Genomic DNA, 24,601 nt, shown 5'->3' with positions numbered 1-24,601 from the left:
GAAAACAGGGAGAAAAATTTCAGTTTGCATTAAGTAGTAAAATAGTTTGTTGTAGTAGCATATGGAAAAGTGATTTATTCAAAGTTAGGCTGCTAAAAGAAGTTTCCCTACTGTTTTCCTATTGGCTTCTCTTGTTCTGTGAAGGCAGCCAGAGATCCTATGCAGCTGGGACTAATACAGGATCCAGCTGTAGCTTTTTTATTGTTGTTCAGATGTCCGGTGATGGTCAACTTGAAGTTATTGTGTGGAAATTCAGTAAAGGAAAAGGGTAGGGTGGGAAAAAAATGACTCTCCATAAAAATATTCCAGTAAAAGCAACAGGAACTAGGAGTATCCATTTCAGAACTCTGCCATAAATTGCATCCTGAAATACTTAAACGCCTTCGGATTTTGCTGTAGACTTTAAGTCATCTCAGAGTTCTTCCTTTTATTATATATATATATATATATATATGTATTATTTTTTTTTAGAAATGGAGTTAGCTGAATGGTGTGGGGAGGTCGCCATTCTTTTAGATTACTTAGGGAAGAAGTTCATCAGTTTTAGTTGAAACAAAGTTCCTTACTCTCTTTGAAGCAACAACATAAATTTCGTTGAACTGTTTTGATTTTAATAACTCCACTCCAACTTTCACCAGTCGTTTTGTAGAGCTGAGGTGTTTAGGGAGGGGAGAAGCCTCATACTTTTCTTCAGAGTTCATATATTCTAAGATATATTTTGTGCTTCCAGCTCTGCAGATGGTGGTTTCGATTCACATTAAACAACATGAGTGGGAAATATAGCAGGTATGTCAAATGTGAGAGTACTTAAGGAATGACCAAAGTAAGACACACTTCATACTTTCAAAACAATTTTTCTTTTTTTTTTTTTTTTAATTTGTTGAAACGGTCACATCTCTGACATTTCTTTGTAATTGTAGCCAGCCTCCTATTTGTTGAGACCAGTGATGCCAGCGTAGAGCTGCACTGTCTGTTGGCTCTCTGTCTGCTTTCCAGATCTCCATTCCATTCTACACTTGCAGACGGAGTTCATCAGATGGCAACTTACACTGCAGAGTTCTGTTACTGCTACTCTGAGTCTTTAATTTTGAATGTAGTTGCTCAATCACTTTGTAATTATGCTAGTCAGACTATTATGTTTATTACAAATAATACGCAAGTAGGTCCTACTCGATAGGACGAACCAGTTTGAAGTAGTGTAAGTTACTTACATTAGTGATAGTGAGAAGATTTGCAAAGCATAACTACTGTCTAGAGCATAATCCTCTGAAGTATTGGTGCATTGAATGCACTTCATTAATGCTTTTATTTTTGTTGCTTTTTTCTTTAAAAGAAAAAAGTTTTGGGTCAGCCTGTTGGCTTGTCAGACAGCCTGATGTTTTTGTCCACTGTTCTAGAACATAACAACAACAACAACGTGTTTTCCTGAACTAGTAAGAGCTGGCCTATTACTTGAAAGTGGAAAGTGGAAGTGAAATGCGGACAAAACCGTGTGTTTTGAAGGCAAATGACTTCTGAAAGCAGAACAAATCAGTTGTAATGTAGAAATCCCTGGGATGTCTCTGCAGCTATGTGAAATATAACAGTCTGTGGAGTTCTTGAGCTTGCTAATCAATGTCAGCGGTAAGAGCGAGGAGGTTTTGTTCCTGTGATAGGATTGCTGTGCTCCATGGGAAGTGGCAGTAATAGTTGATATCATTTGCATGGTGACTGAATTAATTTGCTATTGATGCATTTTGTAAACCTGCAACTAATTAAAAATAATATATTTTTATATATTATTTTAAATAAATTATATTTATTTCTTTTTAATTAAGGAAATAATTACTTTCATTTTGCTGAATTATTGTACTGAGTGATATATGCTATATAGCCACGTTTGGACTTTGTTTCCCGTCCCCTCTATTTTATCTGATTTTTAATTCAAATTAAGACAAACAACTGGCTTCTTTTACAAGGGTGGTATTCAAAGTTGTTTTCTTCCAAGCAATATGTTATGAACTTGTGAAAAGCCTAAAGGAATCATTTTCAACGTTGTTGTCTTTTGCAGCATTGGCTGTATGCAGATTCTGCCTGTGCCAAAGGCTGTTAAAATACAACAACTGGAATAAAAAATTTTGCTTCATGATGCATTTGGTGGAAAACTCTTAAGTATTTGTGCCTAGAGAATGAAGTGAGCTCTCTGAGTTGAAGAAAGCGATATAGCAAGATCTTGAGAGAGAGAACACTACGTTTTTTGAGCTGTTGCACACTGGATTTTTCTCTGGACTCACACAGACTTAGGAGATAAGATTTTTCAGTCTGGTGGGTTAATATCAGAAGGTCCTTCTCACTTTTGAGGTATAGTAAGAGTGCTTTTCTATCAAGGTCTTGGCTTTTCACAACCTTGTTTTGTGCTCTGAAGAGAAGCTTTCATGCTGAGCAACTGTTAGCTCGGTAGCATTTGAATCATAAACCATCGAATGAATACCGAAGAAATTGTTGCAGTAGAGGCTGAGTTTTAACGTTGAATGTATGTGTACAATAAATCTCTTCAGCTAATCACTCTGCTTCATTTCCCTCCCACCCCTTTGCAGCTGGAAGTTCATCAGCTTCTGCTGCTCTATCTTGCTTCCTCTGGAGACTTTCTGGAACAGAGGGAACAGTGGTGGCAGGGATGTATGAACAATGTGATGATTATGTTCTGTGGGTCTGTATAAGTTGCCTTTTTCCATTGCTGTTAATTCTTATGCTATGTCATCTACTCAGCATGAACACATTATGTGTGCCGTGCGAAGTTGCGTGCTGCAGTATTTAGTGAAAATGTGTGCAGCTCCATTCAATCAGTGGGAAATATTTTTAGATCGGAAGTGAGATCATAAGTTCCTAGTTAGGACAATGCAGGATGGCTAGACTTCCATTGATGGTTTGTAATTAATTGAGGTCTGTGATTCTTTGGCATACGAGGAGACATTTTTTTTAAAGTACAGCTGCAGAACAAGTCAGGAAAAAAGGTTCCATTAGAGCTGGCTGTGGGCATTTTATCATGAAGGTTTACAACCAGAGACAAATGGAAGCATCTTGTGTTTTCTGCCAGCCCGATTGTGTGAGAGCAATTGTCGTCGACCTTTTCTCTTTCAGAATCTAAATGTAATCTTTCAAAACTGATTTCAGAATGTTCAGATATACTGGCTGAACTTTGGTGGCTTCAGTTGCATGTGGCACGTGGGTGTTCTGGCCATGCATCAAATACTTCAGCAAAGTCTGAGGTCCAGTCTGTTCTGACATTGTGGAGATGGTAGGACAGATGCTGTAGCTGAAGAATCTTCATGAGCTTGTTTTTGTATAGTTTTGGAGTGAAATGTAGGCTGTTTTGTGCTAGATGTATGCTGCTGGGACTGGACTGGGTGACTGTTGATGAAAATCTGTGCTTAATAATGCCACTATTGTTATTAGTACCTCAGTGTGCAAGAAATAGTTAAAACAATGAAGAAAGTGTTCTGTTGTGACTGGCACTCACCAGGGGTTTTGTACCCATGTCACAATGTCCATTTGTGAAAGATGGAAGAATCTCTAACCTGAATTAACAGGTTTTCTTACCGCTTGTTGCATTAGCAGCATCCAGAGTTGCAGACAAGCACCTTGTTGCTACAGACTGCTTAGCAGAAGTTGGTATTTTTGGTTGCTCTAAGGCAAATTCAGGATGATTGCAACTATGCTAATATAAGTCAGAGTATTTTCAGCCTTACACAAAGTTTGTGTAATGAAAGCTAATGCCTGGTAGAGCATTGCCCTGAGGAGAGAGAGAGAGAGAGAGAGAGAGGCTCTTTGGAAATGAGCTTAGCAGAAGCTATATGTAACCACATTGTCTTTTGGGACTGGGATCCACAGTTAAAAACATTGTAATTTGCTGTAGGTTTTACTAGTTTAGCAAAAAGTGGCATCTTTTATTGTTACCCTCTGCATCACATTGAGGGGTAACAGAACTAACATGTTTGGTCCCATTTGGTTGTTTCCCAATCAAGAAAAATGTTTGCTATTTGAGCATGGCAGGATGAAGTGGAAATCTGAGTAAGAACATTTATAAATAGGAGCAGAGCCGGTGGATTTGGAAAGAGGGTGAGGGGTGAACGGCAGTTAGTGGCTTACAGCTTGTTAAACCTTTCTCTCTTCGGTTTCAGGGCAAATGCTGAATGTTACGTGCTGTAAGTCTGAGACGGGAGTGTAATGAAAGTAAACTGCTTAGATCTTTGAAGTCGTCGGGATACAGATTGTTTCTTGAACACTTAGCTGAGGAAAAATGTTTAACTTATAAAGTACAAAAAATACACATTCTGATTGGTTTTCATTGATCTCCAAAAGGAATGCGGTGTTTTTTGTCAATATTAGCAAAAACAGCTTAGAAAGGGCAATGTACTGTTTTGGCAGATCTGACTGAAACTGTTAGGAAATGTTTAAAAAGGAGGAATGTATTTATTTGAGGGTCTGCTTGAAGTACAAAGAAAAAAAAAACCAACAACCCACTACCGCTGTTTTTTTTTTTTTTTTGCAGCACAGAACTTATGCTTACACACACAAATACAAACCCAAACAAACAACTGAACAAAAACAACCAAGAAACCTCAAAAACATGCTGAATGTGTTCAGTTTTGTAAGTATGGTGAGACAGATTTGATGTAAACTACTGATGGCTTTTTGCTAAGCAAAGAATGGGGGAGCAGAGGTTTAACCTTACGGTGAGTGGACCCATCCAGCTAACTTCTTATCAGTGAACCAGAGGGCAAGCTCTTCTGTATCTGGATTGGTGACCTGTCAAGCTAATTGTTGCGTGGAGTGATGGCAACCAACAATCCACAAATGCTTAATATACTCTTGTCTGAGGAATCTGAAAATGCTTTATGGTCTTAAACTAAGCCTTGCTCTTCCTTCACTAGGAAATCCATGAATAAATTCCTGACATATTGTGGCCAATGGGCATGTTGATGTCACAGCAAGATTCAAGCCAAGGATGACCAGGAAGTAAAGTATTTTATGAGCAACAGTGCTGTTCAGAGCTATTTCACATAGCTCAGCAGTTTCCACTGAAGGTATCTGGGCTGCTAATGTGGATGAGGCTGCAAGATCTTTGGTAGTTTAGAGGGTCAGGCATCACGTTATGCATGCTGAAATTTGTCTTGTCTTGGAGGAAAGTAAATGCTACTTAAGGAGAAGTGAATAGGCCTATCATGGCACTCTGTAGTTGTCTTCTGGAGGCATTCTTTGGAGAATGGAGACTGCTTTCAAATCCAGCATTTGTTCCACTTCCTGTAGTCTGCAACTGGTCTTGGGAAAAGGAATAAATAGAAAGTTTCTGCAATAAGTACTGCTTCTGGTATCTGCCTTTAGAGCCATGTCAGGCAGACCTGGGGAAGGATGAATTTTCCTTTCCTTTTTTTTTTTTTTTTTTTTAAACTGAATTTGTATGCTTTGGAAAGAGCCAGCAATCATAAGAAACTGACTAATGCTCTCCTCTAATGAGTGAAGTACAGAGGGTGGCTCCTCTGTTGCCAAGAGTAGATGTTACTGGAAAATTGTGACAGAAAGGCTGGTTTGCTGGGAACGCAGTAGGTCTAATGAACTGTGCATGAATATAGAGCAGAATTCGATGATATTGCTGGCTGGTGGCTGTGGGGCCTGGTTACTGCGACCCCACTGCAGCTGCTCAGTGACATTACTGTTGTTTTTCCATGCTGCGACTCCTAATGGATCTGACAGGAATGTCTGATACTGCTTGGGTGTGTTTGCTTCTCAAGCCTTTTTCCAGGCTCTCTCCTAGGAAAAAATGTAGGTGCAAGCCTGTCGATGCTTCCCCTCAGTAACCAGGAGTACTGTGGGAAACACAGCTGGCTGCTAAGGGTGAAGCTGAAATGCATAGCTGCAAATTTTGTTTCTTCTCGTAATATCCATTCAAAAGTTGAAAGGATCAGTGTGTTCTTGTTTACTCTTCCTCGCTCATCAGATGTTGGGATAGTCTCTGCTTTCGGAAGGAATTGTCCCATCCTTGGTCCAGGATGCTGGGATGTTGGAGCTGGAAGCTGTCTAGGTTGGAAGTGAGATGTGTGGTTAACCCAGTAGTTCACAGCAGCTACTAGGAGGTGCATGCCAATGGAAGATGCTGAACTGCTGGGAACGTGGAGCTAAATCCTGTTCAGTGGTGGTAGGAGTTCAAACAGTCTGGCTTCCCACAATATCCCACGTGTTTGACCTGATGGCCATCAGTAGCTGGTGCTGTTCACTCTCCCATGCTTGTCAGCTGCGGAACATGTGCTTGACCGCTCCTGTTCCCTTCAGGGAGAGTGACTTTGGTGGTGGTTGGTGACCTGGAGGTAGTCTAGTGCTAATCGTTTCCCTTGGCACCAAGAGAATGTGGTATAACTCACCAAGATGGTTATTTGCTAATTTTCTGACGTAGATTTGAATTATATGATTTTTTGTGTGTGTGCTGTACAGGGTAATATTGATCTACTGATGACTTAATGGAAATCTGTTAAAGCCTCGTTCACCTGAAGTTTTGTCATTTTGCAGTTGCCTAGCATTCTTTAAATGATGGTTAGCATTGCTTGTATGCTTGGCTCAATCAGTAGTAAAATGTCAGAAATCATTCTTGGGATGATGCAGCCCCTTTCCCTCTCATTCTCTATATAAGGTTAACAGTGATGTGATAAAATACGCTTTTACTGGCTTAACTAGTAGATACCCCAAGTGAAAAGGTACCAAAAGATACGTGTAACTTCTGCAGCTTTAAGGATCTTATTCTTGGAAAGCTGTTCTCTCTTCATCTTCTAATTTCAGAACTATTCTACCATAAGCAAGCAAAGTCCACTGATCTTTTGCCGCCCTTCCTTTGCACTGGAATGAGTAAAGGATTTCAATGTGGTATCTTTTGTAGTCACTTAGCAATGCATACTTGGCATGGCAGTCTGTTCCTTTCACCACCTAGATAACACTGATGGAGAACTTTTGCCCTGGAGTGCTGAAACATAAGCTAAAATTGTGAGATTTGTTGTGACCTGGATTTTGCTGTGAAAGTCAACAAAAGAAATTCGGAATCTGCAGACTTGATAAAGACTAAATATTCTATTAACACCTACTATAATGAAATATATTGTGAATAAAGATTTTCAAATGCAGACATCAGAGAAAATGCATTTGATTTCAGCTGCAGTTTTAAGTAACCATTTTTTCCCTAGTTCTGTGCATATGAGTTCTCAGGAGGGAAGAAAAATATTACTTAGTTATTCCAAAATAATCTGCAAATCTCTGCCTTGCAGCATATATATGGATGGGGAGGAGGAAGTATTTTGATTCTGTTTCACAATGTTCTGCTGATCTGATGTAGTATGAAGGCTTGAGGCCTCATAATTTTGGAGTGGTAATATCATCTGTATGTATACTGGTGGTGTTGCTACACAAAGCTGATTCTGCTCACCCTTCCCCATTATTCATGATGGAGAAAATAAATCACATGCAATTATTTTGCTTAAAACTTGAAGGCCAAATAAAACTTTTAAGACAGTATATATGTATCAGTGTTCTTAAAACAGCAAGACAATACAGGACTGATTTATTTTTTTTATTTTTTACTTTTAGTTCTTGGCACTGTGAAGTATTAAATTTGGCCCGTGTTGAAGCCCTGTTACTGTTTTCCCTTTTGAAAGACATCTGACACACCAGAAGGCTGTGCTGCCATTCAGTGGGATCTGGATAGAGTAGAGAGTTGGACACAGAGGAACCTGATGAGGTTCAACAAGGGCAAGTTCAGGGTCTTGCACCTGGGGAGGAATAACCACATGCATCATTACAGGTTAGGGACTGACCTGGGGAGGAGCTTTGCAGAGAGGACCTGCGTGTGCTGGTGGACAGTAAGTTGGCAGTGAGCAGCAATGTGCCCTAATGGCCAAGAAACCCAGGGATATCCTGGGGCACATTGAGCGTAGACAGCAGCTTGAGGGAGGCGATGTTTCCCCTCTACTTTGCCCTGGTGAGGTCACATCTGGAATACTATACCCAGTTCTTGGCTCCTCTGACAGTAATGTTTTAGAAAGAGTCCAACTACGTAGGGTCACAAAGATATTACGGGCCTGGAGCATCTCCTGTATGAAGAAGGGCTGAGACCTGGATCTCTTCAGTCTGGAGAAGAGAAGGTTGACAGGGGATCTCATCACTGTTCATAACATATGAAGTGCAGGAGTCAAGCTGATGGGGGCAGGCACCTTTCAGTGGCAAGCAGCAGTAGGACAAGGGGCAGCGGGCACAAACTGGAACAGGGATGTTCCATACTAATGCAGGGCAAAACTCCTTCAGTGTCAGAGTGACTGAGCACTGGAACTGCCTGCCCTGAGAAGTGGTGGAGTCTCCTTTTCTGGAGATGTTCAGGACCTGCCTGGATGCCTGCCTGCGTGACGTGCTGTGGGATACCTGCTTCAGCAGGGGGGTTGGACTCAGTGGCGTCCCTTCCAAGCCCTGCTATTCTGTTACTGTGTGGCTATCATGTTAAGACGATGGCATAATTAACAGCGTGCAGCTATAGCACTGCAGTCAGAGTGGTGATTCACCAGATTGTCTGAACAGTAATTGGCAGTCGATACCAAAGAAGGCATGTGCTGACACGGTCACTTCAAAAGCAATGCCTCCTATTTATTTCCATGAAAACTGCAATGGGTAGCATAAACCACGCATATTTTATCACTTTATATTATTAATGCTAGTATTAATTTATTTGGGTAAGTACAGTGTTAAGTTAAACTCAGCTTTCTTTCCATATTCAGTAATTTGTATTTACATATTTTTAAAAAGGAAAGTTAGCCTAGAAGCATCTTCTGATATTGAAGCAAGAGCAGAGCGACTTCAAAAGAAAAATGTACTTAAAAGGAGATCCATGCTTATCCATTTTTAATATCAGGTTGAACTACTTTTAGGATTCAGAGGATACAGCCTGTGAGCATAGGAATTGAGGGCTGAGCTGAGCAGATTTTAGGCTTGTTGGCATTGCAAGGCTTGCTGTCCCATACCCTCCTCTGCCAGGGGTTTGTTCTGTGCCTGCTGCTTTGCCTTGGGCAGCTCTGCAGTCCCTCCATGAAACTGTTGGGCAGCACGGCAGAAAACAGACCTTTAGGGGTGAAAAAGGGGATTCTAGGAAGGATTGTACATTCAGGAGCAGCAAGTACCAAAGTGATGTAGGGACGCATGGGGAGCCGGTACCTCCTTTCTTCCCATGACATCTTGCTCAGAGCTGGTCGTTGTGAGGTTTTCCTTTTCTCGCGTTCCTTCATCGTTCCTTCATCGGCTTGAAGGCGGTTCTTTTATTTCATGGTTATGAAGCATTGGTTTCCAATCGAAATGCATTGAAATGATGGATTAAGGTATAGTATTGGTTATAAGATGAAGAGGAGTAAATGTAACGTACTCATGGTCTTCAGTGCTACCTGTTCATACAGATAGTATGAATGGTACAATAAAGAAGTGCTCATTAACTACACAGCTTTCATATGGCAGGTATCTGAGTTGGGGGCATCATTAGGAACTAAAAAGTAATACAGTTGTCTTTTCAGTTGTGTCTGTTGCTATATCTATGTAGCAAGGTAAAGATTTGAAAGTTGTTGTCAACTTGTACCTATTTGTATTTCAGTGCTTTTAGGAGGGCAAGAAACAGCACTGCTTGTTAGCTGTTTGTGTGAGCTGCAAAAAGCCTTCAGACACACTTCCCTTTCTTCACAGCTGTTGTTACTCATATTATCTGTGTATGCTGCGTTTGGTTGTTGTAAACTCCTGTTCCATCAGGTTCAAGAAGTGCATTTTCTGTGGATATGCTTTGTAGGCATAAGCATATTTGCAGCTGCTGTGGCAGTGCAGCATTCTCCTGTGTGTAGTAAGTGAAACCAAAACTCTGGTGGTTTTTGTTTCGTTTTGTTTTCTTCTCAATTTAATGGATTCTAGACCCTGTTTTTGTACAACTTTGGAATTGCCTACTTTCTGCTTGATGAGGGGTGTTAACACCAATTATACGTGAACATTTCTGACTGGAACAAAACCATAATCTTGTGTTATTTGAAGTCATATCTTATAATAAGTAATGATTGATTTTTACAAGAAATAATGGTATACTTGGCAGCAATTAGAATCAGAGAACGGTGAGGGTTGGAGGGATCTCAAAGACCATCTCGTTCCAGCCCCAGCTGGTAGCCTGCTGTTTGCTTTCTGTTTGGGATAAAAATGTATTTCAGATTTCCACTTTCTTATGCTTTTGTTCTTTGAATAAAAATACACTGGATGTGAATCACTGGCGTAATTCAACCTGCTTTGCAGAGGAAACAAAACAGTTTGTAAATCTTAGGAATTCAGCGGATCGTGCTACAGGAGAACTTTCAATTCCTGACAACATACTTTCATGTGGTATTAGGATTAATATTAACTTCGGCATTTTCACATATTATTTGAAGCCCAGAAGGACAGGCATCTTAACTATGACTGGTGTCTGAAGTATATTCCTGTCCAGGACTGAACAACGTTCCCAGCAACATCTTGCTCAGTGTGCTGTCCAGTAGTTACCAATGACAGAGGTGGATGTATGAGTCTCTCTTCTGGGTTTGCCACCGATGTGCCTTCTGGTTGCAGTGTACCTCATGACCAGAAACTCTCACAATACTCCTCAGTCCTCTGTCCTAAATTCCTCATACTGCTAACTGGTGATTTTGTACGTGAAAGGATATTGTGTACAGGATTATTTTCTCTGTTAATGGATGCATGAGCACTGCTGTGCTAGAACGTGGTCAGCAGTGACTAAATAGCAAAGGTTAAACCAGTATGATTGTTTAAAAAAAACCAAACAAAACAGTGGCAACTAAATCCAGCTGGTTTTACTGATTGAATTTAATGCAGATATATTTTGTTTTCATGCTGAGAAATAAATCCAGTCAGGAGGATATCCTACAAAACCATTGTAGGAATCTTTAATCGCCACAAGTGGTCACAGCTTTGTTTATACATCTTGTCTGAAAGCTGGAGAATGTTCCTATAATTAAGTTTAAAAAAGGGAGTGTGTAGGGGAAAGGAAGAGAGGGCAGCCTGAGAATATCCGTTCAGACAAATGTCCTGGGATGATCAGGTTTGTTCTCAAGAGATGACTGTGTATAATTCTTAAAGGCCAGAAGAAACAACTATACGGATTCTGTGCATGGGTAAGGATAGATTTGTTTAGTTCTAAGCCTTGCCTTGTGTAAATATCTTCATGCTTGTAAGATGCCTCAATTGCAGAAAAATGAAATTCCATCAAATCCTTATTTGCTAGGAAAGGAAATGCTTAATGCCACCAGTGTGTGGCTGATGTGAAAGGAGGAGAATATTTTTGAAACCAAAAATTTAATTGAGTCATAAGAGTCAGGTAGTCAGGTTGATTTGTGAGGTCAGAGAGTAGTGTTTTGTTTTCTGTCATTAGATATTGTAAGAGCTTTTATGTTTGCTGACTCTGGATTATTTTGCTGTTCTCTTGAGAAAGTGAACTGGGAATTGTGGTGAAGCAGAACTGCATTATGTCTTGGTCAGTGAATGTCAGATGAAAGGTTAATAAGTGAAAATGTTTAAACACAGGAATTTCGATGGTTCATATAACATGAGGAACTGGAAAGGATTTAGTTTCTGCTACCAGGAAAGATGTAGGTATCGGAGAAAGTACTAAATTTTTCTCTCTTCTTTGGGAATTCACTCCTAATTTTCACTGAGCTGTGGGATGTTGATCTGTCGTTTCATTCTCAATGTGCCAAAGATTCGCTTTTCTTAGATCTTTAGTGTCTGCTTTCTCAAAAATACTGTATTTGGATTGATGGCGTTTAAATAACGCTGTTAAGCTTGCTTCGTGCTTAATGAATGAAGGAAAACGAAGCACAAAACAAAGCTAAAGGATGATGTGAAGGAATTATAAGGAATGTTAAGAATTGCATTTTAAAGTTTATTTTTATTTTTAAAATGTTTCTATACTTTCAGTGTTGGCATCTGAGAAGTGAACTGATTCTACTGCTTTTTAGTAGGGCTTGTTGAGAGATGTGAGACATAAGATGGCTTCGTAAACATCAGAGTTCTGGGCTTGAGTATGGGTACTGTGCTTGTACTGCTGGTAGCAGAAAAATTACTGAAGTGGCATCAGACAATCAGTAGCATGACAAACCACTGATTGCTAAACAGTCTGTTTTGTGTTTTTTTGGTAACACATTTAGTGTAGACAAACCTGCATTAAAAGTGCATATTCCGATGTCTGTAGGAAGTTCATTTAAATGTATTTAATTCAGTTACTGTAATTGATAAGAGATGGGCCAAGTTGGAATACCTGTTCAATAGTTCTAGAATTACAGTTGTTTCTACTACTAGCAAGATATACTCTGTGGTCTTTCCTTCTGTTTTACTACTTGGCCAAGAATATAATTTGTACTTCCGACAGTGTTTATCCTATTTAATAAAATGATCTTTAGGCTGATGGCCTTTCTATTTAGTAATATCTGAAACTCTGAAGTTTCAGGAAAAGGAAGGGCTCTCCTTGTAAGCCAGGTTTTCTCATGGACGACTCATGTCCGAAATAGAACATTAGTCTTTATTTGAAGATTAGAAGATAATGTAAAAGCATGATGAAACGATAGTTTGTTCACTCTACTGAAATGCATTTCCATCCAGGTCTTTGTTCGTAAAAATGTAAAATGTTCGTGCTAACTCCTCCCATCCTGTCTGCTTTGTGTTTGGAATCAGTGAAAATCAAAAACAAGAAACCCCAAACAAACGAACTTGGAAATGCCTCAGAGAAGAGAGCTAGGAAATTCTTACGGAGCAAATATGTATTATGCACTAAAGGAGCATGTGTGTGTGGAGGGTTACATGAACACAAACTTAACAAAAATAAAAAAAAGGTTTTGGCAGGGTGGGCATCACTTGTGGCACATACGTGCAGAATTTGCTTCGGACTTTGAAGGTGTTTCAAGGCACTGTGGTACTTTTCAGCCAAATCTGGTCTCCTGTTCACTTGCTGTATGTCTAACGTCAGCCTTGATGTTACACTTTTTGCCTGTGGTTTTCAAATTTTTGAATAAATAAAATGAATATTTTTCTTTTCGCAGTGGAGCCATTGAAAGTGCTTGTTCTGTTTTCTGTGAATGCCTGGGGACATCAACTCCATGGGTTTCCTTTCCAAAGAAAAACTATTTCTAGGCTTTCTCCTCAGTATCTGCACTGCAGGTTGTTGAGGCACCTCACAAAGTCAGACGGACTGTTTGCTGTTATACACTAATACTACCAGATACGCATTTTTAAAGGTTTTTTAGTTGTTTTCAAATCACTAGAGATGAAAGAAAAGCGAAGAATAACTGAAGAGAAGAACACAGTAGTACACGCTCGGCTGGGCCAGACTCTTCTGTGCCCCAGTATGTGCAGCGGATGGCTGTGAGGTCACAATCCATCGCCCGGTGGTGTCACACACTGTGATTTTGTGATACAGAGCGCTGTGGTTTGGGGCTGTCTCCAGGGAAACCTGTTCAGCCCGAGAAGGCTAGAGGGGACTCTTTATCAGGAAGGCAGTAAGGGGACATGTGAGTCCTATCACTGAGTGATAGGGCTGCGAGTTTAGAATAAAAGAGACTAGATACTGATTGGGTGTTGGGATGAACTTGTTTCCTCTGGGGGTGGCGAGGCAGTGGAGCAGGCTGCCAGGGGAGCTGTGGATGCCCCATCCCTGGCAGTGCTTCAAGCTGTGCTGGATGGGGAAAGGAGCAGCCAGCCCAGTGGGAAGTGTCCCTGCCTGTGGCAGGATGGTTGGCACGAGATGATCTCTCCGGTCCCTTCCAACCCAAAGCACTCTCTGCATCTGAAGAGAATTCCAACCAGCCCCAGCCTGTGTTGCCCACTGCAGTACTGTGGTGTTGATGTTGGTGTTTCCCAGCAGTCACCCTGGCCTGGGCCTGCTCTTCCCAAAGCCCTGCCAGGTGCCCTGGTACCTCCCTTTTACGTATCCAGCCTCCTACTGAGATAAACAGCTTGTCCCTATTTACGGTTAGCCAAATCCATCCCAACTTGGCTACGGTGATTCCTTGATTTGGTTTTTCAGTCTCCATTCTGACCCCAGGCCCGCAGCTCCTTTTTGGGAGTGGAGGGCAGTGCTGAGCTGTGCTCTGTGGGTGCAGTGACAGGGCGTGAGGGAACAGCATGAGTGCAGGATTGGGTGGGAGCCAGGGAAAGGTTTTGCACCAGGGGCGGCTGGCCATAGTCCCAGCTGCCCAGGGCAGTGGGCACAGCCCCATGCTGCCAGACGCATTTGCACAGTGCTCTCAGTCATAGTGTTTGGCTTTTGGATGGTCCTGGGTGGACCTGGGAATTGCATACATTGATCCTTGTGGGTTCCTTCAAACTCAGGGTATGGTATGAGTCCCCATCTGCCAATTTATGAAGATCATTGGACTGTGCACTTTGAGAAGCATCCCAACAATTGAGTCATCCCTTCTCTGCTGCTAACAGGAGTGCTGTCTTCTAAGAGCACTCTGAATTTTCCAGCAGATTTTTACTTTGTCTTGCATCTGGCAGATAGATACTTATTATATCCTAATGCAAAAGACAGTCTGACTCCATTCAGTTTATTTCCTTTTTATCTAACAGTATTGTTAGAGAGACAGAAGACTGTCTCTCTGTTGCTGCTGTGATCAAAGGAAATGAAAAAACACAGGAGACAGTCTCGCAGTGCTATAGGAACAGGACTGAGGTGTTCTATTTTTCTTCACTGGTTAGCAGGAGCACAGATTTCTTCCACAAATTGCACTTGTTCCAGATATTCCACACTTACAGGCTTTCATTGCGTGCTGCCTTAAGCGGAAAGAAGCTGCAGCAGCACTCACTGGGAGGAGTTTGTGAAAGCAGCTAATGCAATGGCTTTGTGACTTGAAGAGAAACCAAGCAGTGTCTCTGGATTCAAACTGTTTGACAGTTGAAGATTATTTTTCATTTGCATTCTAATTAGTATTACCAGTGAAGGTGAGATTTATCAAAATGTTTGCTATGGAAAAAGGTTTAAGTGGAAGTCTCTTACTAATACTGATACTCCAAAAACTAATCTAATTTCAGCTACTGATCTAATACTGAAAAAAGCTTTAGTAGTACTTGAATGTACTTACAGCAAAGAAAGTGATTGATTATATTATTGATTTTGTTGTTTTCAGATCCTAGTTAACTAATTGGAATATCTGTGATATGTGTACGTAGTGTGCATATAAATCACAGGATCTCCTGAATTGGGTAGTTTGAAATATTCCAACGTGCGTGTGAGACAAAGATGTGATTCCTTTTATAGGCATCGTGTGGATTTGTAAAGTTGGATGTGAAAAGAACCTTCCAGTATTGGCATGGAAAGAACTTTTAGGAATGGGCAGACTTCAGATCTGATGAAGGGAAAAAGCAGGTAGACATATTGAAGTCTGGTATTCTTTCAGCAGAAGATTGCCATTTCCTAAACTGGAAGTAATTTAATCATGTCTGTAGCTGGAGTACCTAAATGAAATCACTTCGTGTAATTACTTCATGTCTAGCAAGGCCTGTGGCCATTTGGATTGTGTATTATGATTCAGATCCTAAAATGAAAGGAGTTTAACCACTGGATGTCCAAAAAGTAATCAATGCATTTCGTTTTTAAGATATGAATAGAGACTGTGTTTCAAATGTCTGAAAAAAACTCCACGCTGAATCTTTGCTTGTGATCTTGTTGTGTCTGCTAAGAGCACATGTGACAAAGATCAGCTTTAACCTTCTCATATGACTGCACTGTTGCATGTTCCTGTTGATGCAGAACCATTTAAGTATTTTAACAGTTATTTTTGATGTTCCATTTGAGCTGGAGGGAAAAACTGTTCTGTAATTAAGGGGCTACTTTCAAGAAAGTAAGTAGCATCAAAACTGTTATGACAGGATCATTGTGAAGGAGCTGAATGTTGTGGTCACTGTGCTCATGCTGCATGAAGGAGTGTGTCCATGACCAGATTCTTGCTGGGGAGAATCTGCTGAAGCAAAGCAGAGGTTTTGTGCAAATAACTTCAGATTTGTTAGTTGTCAGAAACTACAAGGGAAGGGGCTGCTGCTGGAGTGAGTGACAGCCAGAGCTGCATGCAGAACATTGGCATCTTCAGGAGCAAGTATTGCTTATCAGCAGAGTAACACGTTTGTTGTGCAGCCATGGAGATGGATAAAGTTGATATAAATGCTTCAGACTCACTTAAGTGGTGTTACACAAAAGAAGAACTTTGTGATAAGCTGTATTTAGTGGTGGATTGTAACTGTATGTTTATTTGAAAAGAATAAAAATGTATATCCAGGTGATGGAAGGTGATTGCTGTTAGGGGTGTTAGTGCTATTCTGCTTACCTTTCTCTGGTAAGGATGGGTAACAAATATGATATCCAACGGCAGCACCAAGATGCACATCTTGATAATGACTTTTCTGTGGCTTTTCCCTCTGGAAAATGTCATAGGAATGATTTATTCAAATGAAGAATTTTGATCTATTACTGAAATAACTGGAACGATACCAGACTTGATTTTGGCAATCAAGCTGTAGAGCCAAATCTTCCCACCTGTTACATGACAACAAAATTCCCTTAAATTGTCTGGTTTCCTTTTAAAGATCGATTCTGTCCTTAGCCATTCGTTTGATTGCCTTACTTGCAATTTTATAAAGTAGAATTTCAGTGAATTTGGATGCGTTTCCACCTCCACTCCCCTACGTAATCCCAGCTAGGAAAAAAAAAACCAAACTTGAAATAAATAACTTGTTTTTCTTAATCAAGTTTGTTCGGTTCTTTGCCATGAGGTATATTTGCAAAGGCTGAAAGATTGTGCGTTTGGTCTCTTTCAGTGCCTGATGACCTCTCCATAGAAGAAAGAGAAGAACTTATAAATATTCGTCGCAGGAAAAAAGAACTGATTGATGATATTGAGGTAACTGCTTCGTGTATAGAATTCCCTAGGAGACTGCTGCAGTAGATTTAATTACAGTAAAGCACAACTTTTCACTCTCTGTAGGTGTGAGCCATATGTAATGTTTTTATAAGTATGCAAATGGCTGAAACTGAATCTCGTTAATTATCAAGCAGGTTTACAATTCATTTATGTGCTTTTAAAATGCTAACTTCTGGATCTATGCGATGCTTTGTGTGCATGTGTACACAATTGCTTTGTGCAGTCAGGGACTCAAGAAGCAGTAGGTTTGTATCCAGGATAGGAGTGAGAGAACAGTGTGGGTAAATAAATGTGTTGGAGTTGGTACTGATGGTCTTGATGTTCTGATGGGAGCACACACATGGAGTTGAGATTCATGTCTGCAACTGCCAGCTGTGAGATTTATCCCTTCTCTTCAGATGATTAGTAAATATTTATGAAAATAAAACCTAACTGATTATACTAGTACATGACAGATAGTTTCAAAATGAGTTTTAATGTGGATTAACAATTTACTTTCTTCTTTTGACAGAGATTAAAATTTGAAATAGCGGAGGTTATGACAGAAATTGATAATCTGACTAGTGTGGAAGAAAGGTAAGTAATGCCAGCATACAGACATGATTCATTAATTCCTTGAAACAGCTATTCCAGGAACAGAAAATAAAAGTGGATATTATGCTAAATAAACCTTTGGTCACCTTTGTTCTGTCTGTTACAAAGAGCCGTAAGTTTGACTTTATCCCATCCAGGTTTGTCTTATGTTCAGGTGGAGAACAGGTTGAACAGAATGCAGTATTTGAAACTGTCCAACTAATAATGAGCAGTTCACTGAAGCTGCAATCATTTGAAGTAGCAGTAAATAGTAACCTACTTTTCCCCCTTACACAAAGTGAATGTCCCAGTTTTGTCGTGATAGAAAATTTGAAGTAGTCAAAATGCAAATTAAAATAAACTTATCCAGAAATTGTTCTGCTGTAGAAGAATAATTGAGAATTGCTTTTTTCTTTTTTTTTTGTTTTTTTCTCCTTTCTCCACGTGTAGCAAAACTACACAGAGAAATAAGCAAATAGCCATGGGAAGGAAGAAATTCAACATGGACCCTAAGAAGGTAGAGTTGTTACTATTGTATTGTTTGCCTGGAATCAGGCTTCTGCTTCTCAAATGATCTATGGCAAATACAGTCTGTTTTCTTACAGCATTTCAAACATTCAGATTATATGAATTGTCAGCCCTTATTCGTATATCCTTTTCATACATGAAGCAGGAGGTGAATTTAGTCATTTAGTCCTTTGCCAACCATGTGTGCTTTTTTCACTTAAAACATGGTTTTATATATATATATATATATATATATATATACATATACATATATATATATATATGAAGTAAAATGTGTTTATAAACAATAAAATATGCCAGCTGTTGATTGCAGTGACTTTCAGGGAGATTATTTGTACCTGATAGAGTGTGTTCTATGTTCACATATCAAACAGTTCTAAAAGTACTTAGAAATTTGGCTACCAGTGAAGTAATAGATTTAAATATATCTCTATAAATGCCCTCTGATTCTTCCAAAATGCTTTTAACTTGCTTCTTAGTTATTCTCATATGGGCTCTTATATTTGCATATCCAAATTCTGTTTGTGAAAAATTCACATGTGAACATTTATATGTCTGTACACTTACATAACACAGATACCTACCTATGTTGCTTGGGCAAACACTGGCAGGCAGAATGCCTTCATTTGTGAAGAATTCTTCTTTAACATCTTTCTTGAGAGCGTTTAAGCTTTGTTCTTCTTTCAAATTGTATTGAAGTCAGTTATGATTTGATGGCTTTTCTGTAATGTCCAAGAGAAGCAACGGCTGCTGTTCTTCTGGCTGCTTTCAGTTTAGTAAAAACACTGAAGCATTTTGTGATACTAAACCCTTCTCAAGCTGGTGACCATGGCTGCTATTTTTCTTTCCCGTTCTGATGTCTGTGTGACTTCAGCTCTGTTGAGGGCAGAATATCCCTGATATTCTGACTGTTATTTTCCTCCATCTCTTTTGCCTCCTAGAATTTTGTGGCAAAATCACACAGTGATGCAAGCTGCCTTCGTTCCAGTGTCAACTACTTTTGCTACTCTTTTTATGGGATAAAGTTATTTCTGTAAATAGATGCTGTGGCCACATTACTACTGTAACGTAATATAAATGTGGTAAAATGGACTTCGAGTACTAATTCCTTAAAAATGTCTGTAAATCAGTGGTGGCCTGCAGTAGCTGGATGCTCCAAAGCTGGATTGTCTCTCTGTTAGGAGCTGCAACTTTAAATTACAGGCAGCTGAAATGTATGTTATTTTAATGCTGAATGAGAGAATGAACTTCTGGTCGTTGTGACAACAATGCTTCTCCTTCATAGCAGGAGGGGAGGTGGTCTCCATGGTTGGGAATGTGAAAGAAGCAGAGTAACAGTACATTCACTGAATCCTCAAAGCTTTTTTTCCCTTAAAAATCCAATAAGATAGATGTAGTGTTTTCATAGTAGCAGCAACACATCGAGCTGATTTATTTAATCATTTTTATTTGAAGAGTTTTGTGTTTTCTAATGGGGTAACCCAAAGGTGTGTGATTGTCCCCTGACCCGAAAGTCGTTGCTGAAAATAGCTGTGTTGGATGCAGTTAGGTTACATCAGGCAAAGGGCTGTAATGGTCAAGTTTGGGAAAAACAAAACCAACCAACAAACAGCAAAACAAAACAAGAAGCGCTTCAGAAATCCCTGTGCAGGGGACACGAAGCTGTGCTTTGCATTCCTAGCAGTGGGTGTCACTGCTGTCTGTGGTGGGCTCGGGAAATGGATTCCCTGTGACAAAAACAGGATCTAAAGAAGTGCAGAATTTATCAGCAAGTTGCTCTGAAAAAGAAAAATCAGAGATTTAATTGCACAGGCTTTTAAAGAAGCAAACAAACCTAAAAATCATATGGCATTTGTTAGTGAAGAACAAATTGTTGTGTGATGCTGACTTTGTGCATGGAGGTCAAATGACTGCCTTTTGTCTTATATCAGCCTTCATAAAGAGGAGTCACACCAAGACAAAAGATAGTGGAGGAGTTGATGAGTGTTTGGCTGACCTATTTTACAGTGTATTCCAGACATGAGAGTTGTCCCAGACATTCCTTTCCTGTCTATCTGATTTTTTTCTGCTGCTTTAAAGATCTGAAGAATTAAAAAAAAACAAACAAACAAACAAAAAAAAACAACCAACAAACAAAAAAAGCCCTCAAACCCACTGATTTTTGCAGCATGCTCAGATTCCTGTTTCTGTGCAGGTATCCTTTATTTTCCACATTTCCAGTCATTTCCCTTTTTCAGTAATCTTACAACTTGTACAAACTCTATGGGCAGTCTGCATTAAACATGAACAGTGCAGTCTGGGTGTTGAGCAAAGCAACCTGCAGCTGCAACTTCTGCTGTTTGTTCGAAGGAGGGTTCGTTCTTGGTTGGCACATCTGAGAAACTTTTTGTGTTGGTATGGAGAAAAAAAGCGGTATGTTTCATCATCGGGTGAAGATTTTGCACAAATGTTATCAAATATGCTTGAGCTGATTTGTTTTGAGGAAATCTCAGCTATTACTGCTTCAGAGTAAAAATGATGTTTCCTTTGCAATGAAATCACATCTGTTCTGAAATGACTTCTAAAAGTACCAAGTTGTCATACTACCAGCATGTGATGAAACTGAGTTTCAGATGATGAAATTGTTAGGAGAGAGCTGCATTTAAGACTTTGGTTTTGTATAATAAATTATTATCTGCCTGACCAAAAAAAAAAAAAAAAAAAAAAAAAAAAGTCAATTTACTGACCTGATTTACCACAGAAAATGAAGTATCGAAGCTTAAAATAAATCATATATATATGTAAAGAGCTGTCCATGATCTACAGAGTGGTGGACGTCATTTCCAGCCTTTATGTAAACTTCAAATAACCCATAGACTCCTCTATTTCCTGCTTTGCAAAAAGCTTTCTGGGGATCTCAGAGCGGGCAAGTTCTGCGGCCAGTGATTTAGAGAAGTGTAGGAATCAGGGCCTTGATCAGGTGTGCACTGAGGTTGGGGTAAGGCTCCTCCTGGCTTTGTAAAAGCTCTGTAGTAGAGGCCCGAGAGGTTTCACGGTCAGCCCTTTGTGAGTGCTTTAATTCAGGCACGTTTGCAGTCAGCCAATCCCCAGAGTCAGCATAAAGCCTTTAAACTGGTTTCAGTATCTTCAGCCATAACTTCTCCTGCAAGTAGTGGCTTGATGTTCCGGGGTGCAGTTTGCAAATGCTTTATTTTTTGTCATGGCGGTGATGAAGTCATTCCTGCATACCTCTTTGTTATATGATTTTACAGATTATCTTCAGACATTTATGCAGTGTGCTGAGCAGGCCAACTTACATTAACCTGTTAAGACAATACTTGGTGTTTCTGTAGTTAAGGAATTCAAACTGCCACCTGGTACTTCTTGCCTTAAAAATGTGTTCCCTTTTATATCTGCCAACCAGTACAAAATACTGCTTATCTGACTGGGAAAAAAGCAATCATTTGTTTACTATTTCATGTAAAGTAGAGAAATAAAAACAACTGTAGACTACTTTAACTCTTACATGCTGCGTGCATGTCTGTGACACTGTACTGATGCCAAATGTTAGGAGCAGTATTTACATAAATGCTGTGGAAAAAAACCTAATATTCCTTCTCCTCTAAAATTGCTTTTCCTAGGGAATACAGTTTCTGATAGAAAACGACCTCTTGCAGAACACTGCAGAAGACATTGCACAGTTCCTTTACAAAGGAGAAGGATTAAATAAAACGGTAATCGGCGATTACCTCGGTGAAAGGTAAATAGTAATACTGAAACTTCATCTTGCTCACAAAGCACACTTAGCAATTGGAGGAGTTACCTGCCCCTTCAGAGGCTGCACAAAAAGCTTCTCCTCACGGATGCAGCAAAGCTACAGAGGAAAGTAATGCTAACCTATGAGATGTTGATTAGTTGTTGTTTTTAAATGGATCCATTGTTGAATAATATTTAATTCATTGTAACTTACCATTTTGAGAAAATGTCCTTAAATTTGGCATTAAAGCAGAATTTAATACCATAAGCTTTTGGAATGGTGAACAGTTTTAGTAATTCCTGACACCATCCCTAGACAAGGTGTGGCTTACAACTGATAATAATTGATAGGAAGAAAATTACTTACTAGAATTGATCATTCCTGGGACAGTAGTTGTAAGCAGGTTTTAGTGTCATCCCTGTACCAGCCTTCCTCTTAGTAAGGAGGCATCTCTCAGAGCAGCTGCGTCAGTTCTAGCACAATAAATGTGCGAAATGCAATAAAATGCAAATTGCTTCCATTGAGGTGCAGCCCAGGAATGGATTTTGGGAAAGGGAGCAGCAAGAGATAGAAGTAGCAGGTAGGTTGGAGTACGTGCCATCTGCGTGCTTGAACATGTACTGGTTCTGATGCCAATTAGGGAGGTTTAAAAGCTGACTCATTTAGGATCTGCTGCTGTAGTGATGTGTTCTGGCAGATCCCCGTGAGACATCTGTAATCTCTTTACAGCATCAGCAGCTTAGTTTGTGCACTATTTCCTCCTGACAGCAACAAGCTTAATGAAAGTTTTCACTGTTGTACATATATTTTTGAAAAGGTTTTCTGTGCAGTTTCTGGACCGTGTGTAGACATTGCAGCAATTTCAATATGAAAGCATTAGGATGTTGAATATTTGGGTAGCGTTGTGCAATTACTTGTATGTTAATATCTACTAAATTGTAACAAAGCTTGCATAAGACAATCAGTGTGCATTTTTCAGAGTTATGCACTACCTCCTGAAATACTTCCAGTATTCTACTCCCAAGCCTGTGCTCCCAAGCAATCTGTGCTCGTGCAGAAGGATCTCACCAGCGCGACCAGTCCCACTGGCGTACTGCAGAATGGTCACATTGCTGCTCACATATCAAATTCAGATGTATTATTATTTCAGGACCATCTTCTGGATGTTTCATTATTTAAATATGAGAAATTGTAGTGATTTGTACTGAATAGCAAAAAAAAAAAAAAAATTTTTTTAAGGAATCTCTTTAGTTGCTGCTAAAATTTGAGAATTGTGAAAAGGATCTTTTTCTGTATTAGTTGGCAGTGTTGGAGCTGCACGAAAAGCTTCTCCTCACGTGACAAAGCATGACTCTTAATCCAATGTACATTAGAACCAAAAAAAGCAAAAATTAGAGTATTTGTGCTGAATTACTGCAGCTTGGTGTACATGTAGGCAAGGTGCATCTTTGGCTTAAGATAACACAGCAGCCCTATTGAGTGCTCTGTGCAGTTGCACTTCATACGAATTCACTGCTCTGCAACGTAGCATGGAGCTCATCTGATAATACTGAATTTGATGAGAATTGCTTCTTTTTGCTTGATGGAGCTGCTCTGTGGTTCTCTGAACAGTCTGGAAACATCTTAATAAATGGTTTGCTTTCAAGTATTTGCTTGTGAGTTACAGATTAGCTACAAGCATTTAGTCAGTAACACAACAGATAATTCTTGGTGAATGCACACCTTTCTATTTTTGGGTGGAGGTTGATACGCAACATTCTGCCTTGATTATGTATTTAAAGCACACCCTGAGGATTACAAACCTTTCTGCTTCAGGCATATGAATGTAGTGGTGGTGTAGACTAAATTCTATCTGCATTCAAATCATTTTGTGTTTATCAGCCTTTAAAAATAACTTTTGCATTCAAATAACCTTGTATTAAAGCATAGTTGGGCTCATGCTTTGCATAATGATGTCAAAGATAGCTGAGAGCAAGCCAAGTCAAAAGCTTTTAGTAAGCTTCCGCTGTAACAATTTTGGAGAAATTCTAGAATAAGAATTTGGTACACAGTAAGTACTTCTTTGAAAAAGCTGTTCTTATAAGCAGTTGGAGTATGGCTTATTTGTCCTACTTCGTATGGCTAAAGAAATTAATCCTACCTTAACTGTTGTTTCAAGTGTTCATGACACAATTGCTGCAAAAGATTATTGTACTGAATAGATTTATCAAATATTTTCCCCTGTGAGGGTAGGTGCAAGAATAACAAATATGAAGCAAAGAAAGACAGGCCACTTTCAGGGCATTTAAAAAAGCAGTGGTAAAACCTGTTCAGGTGTAGTGGCTCTTAATAGCTTAGCTTTTAAATGCTAGCAGAAATGGGCAAAACGCTAGCAATTAAAATTGAACGTGACAGCAATTCCTTTGGTTTGATCAGTATAATCTGTTTGTTTGCTTATTCTATAAGAAAAAGATAGAGGTAACTAAGAAGGCTTTGAAGTTCAGCATTGTAATTGTTTATTTCCATTTTTCTCTTTCACAGAGATGAATTTAATATTAAAGTTCTTCAGGCTTTTGTTGAACTCCATGAGTTTGCTGATCTCAATCTTGTACAAGCCTTACGGTGAGTAAAGTCTTTCTGTTTTTCTTCCTGCATTAAATTGCACATTCATAGGAGTCACTGTGTTGTACTTGTCAGAAAGCTGATGTAACACAGCATGACTCTGTACCTCACTAGGCAGCTTAGCAGAGGCGGTTCTGTTTTAGCACCTCCAATTGTTTGTAGCTGTGCCTTTTTG

At 39.6% G+C, this 24,601-nt stretch overlaps 1 protein-coding gene across 1 annotated transcript in view; it reads left to right on the top strand.

The window, feature by feature from the left end:
- The window catches only part of CYTH3 (cytohesin 3), a gene marked incomplete at both ends in the record, with an annotated part of 46,636 nt that overhangs the window by 9,815 nt on the left and 12,220 nt on the right, over positions 1-24,601 (top strand). Inside the window, 5 exons of the mRNA XM_079542686.1 lie at positions 16,885-16,967; positions 17,500-17,564; positions 18,012-18,078; positions 21,710-21,828; positions 24,346-24,426. Coding sequence (XP_079398812.1) covers positions 16,885-16,967; positions 17,500-17,564; positions 18,012-18,078; positions 21,710-21,828; positions 24,346-24,426 — 415 coding nt within the window. The remainder of the gene's footprint in view (positions 1-16,884; positions 16,968-17,499; positions 17,565-18,011; positions 18,079-21,709; positions 21,829-24,345; positions 24,427-24,601) is intronic.

The sequence above is a fragment of the Tetrao urogallus genome (assembly GCF_951394365.1).
Source record: "Tetrao urogallus genome assembly, chromosome: 15".
NCBI classification, from domain to species: Eukaryota; Metazoa; Chordata; class Aves; order Galliformes; family Phasianidae; genus Tetrao; species Tetrao urogallus.
This window is presented reverse-complemented; position numbering and strand designations above follow the sequence as displayed.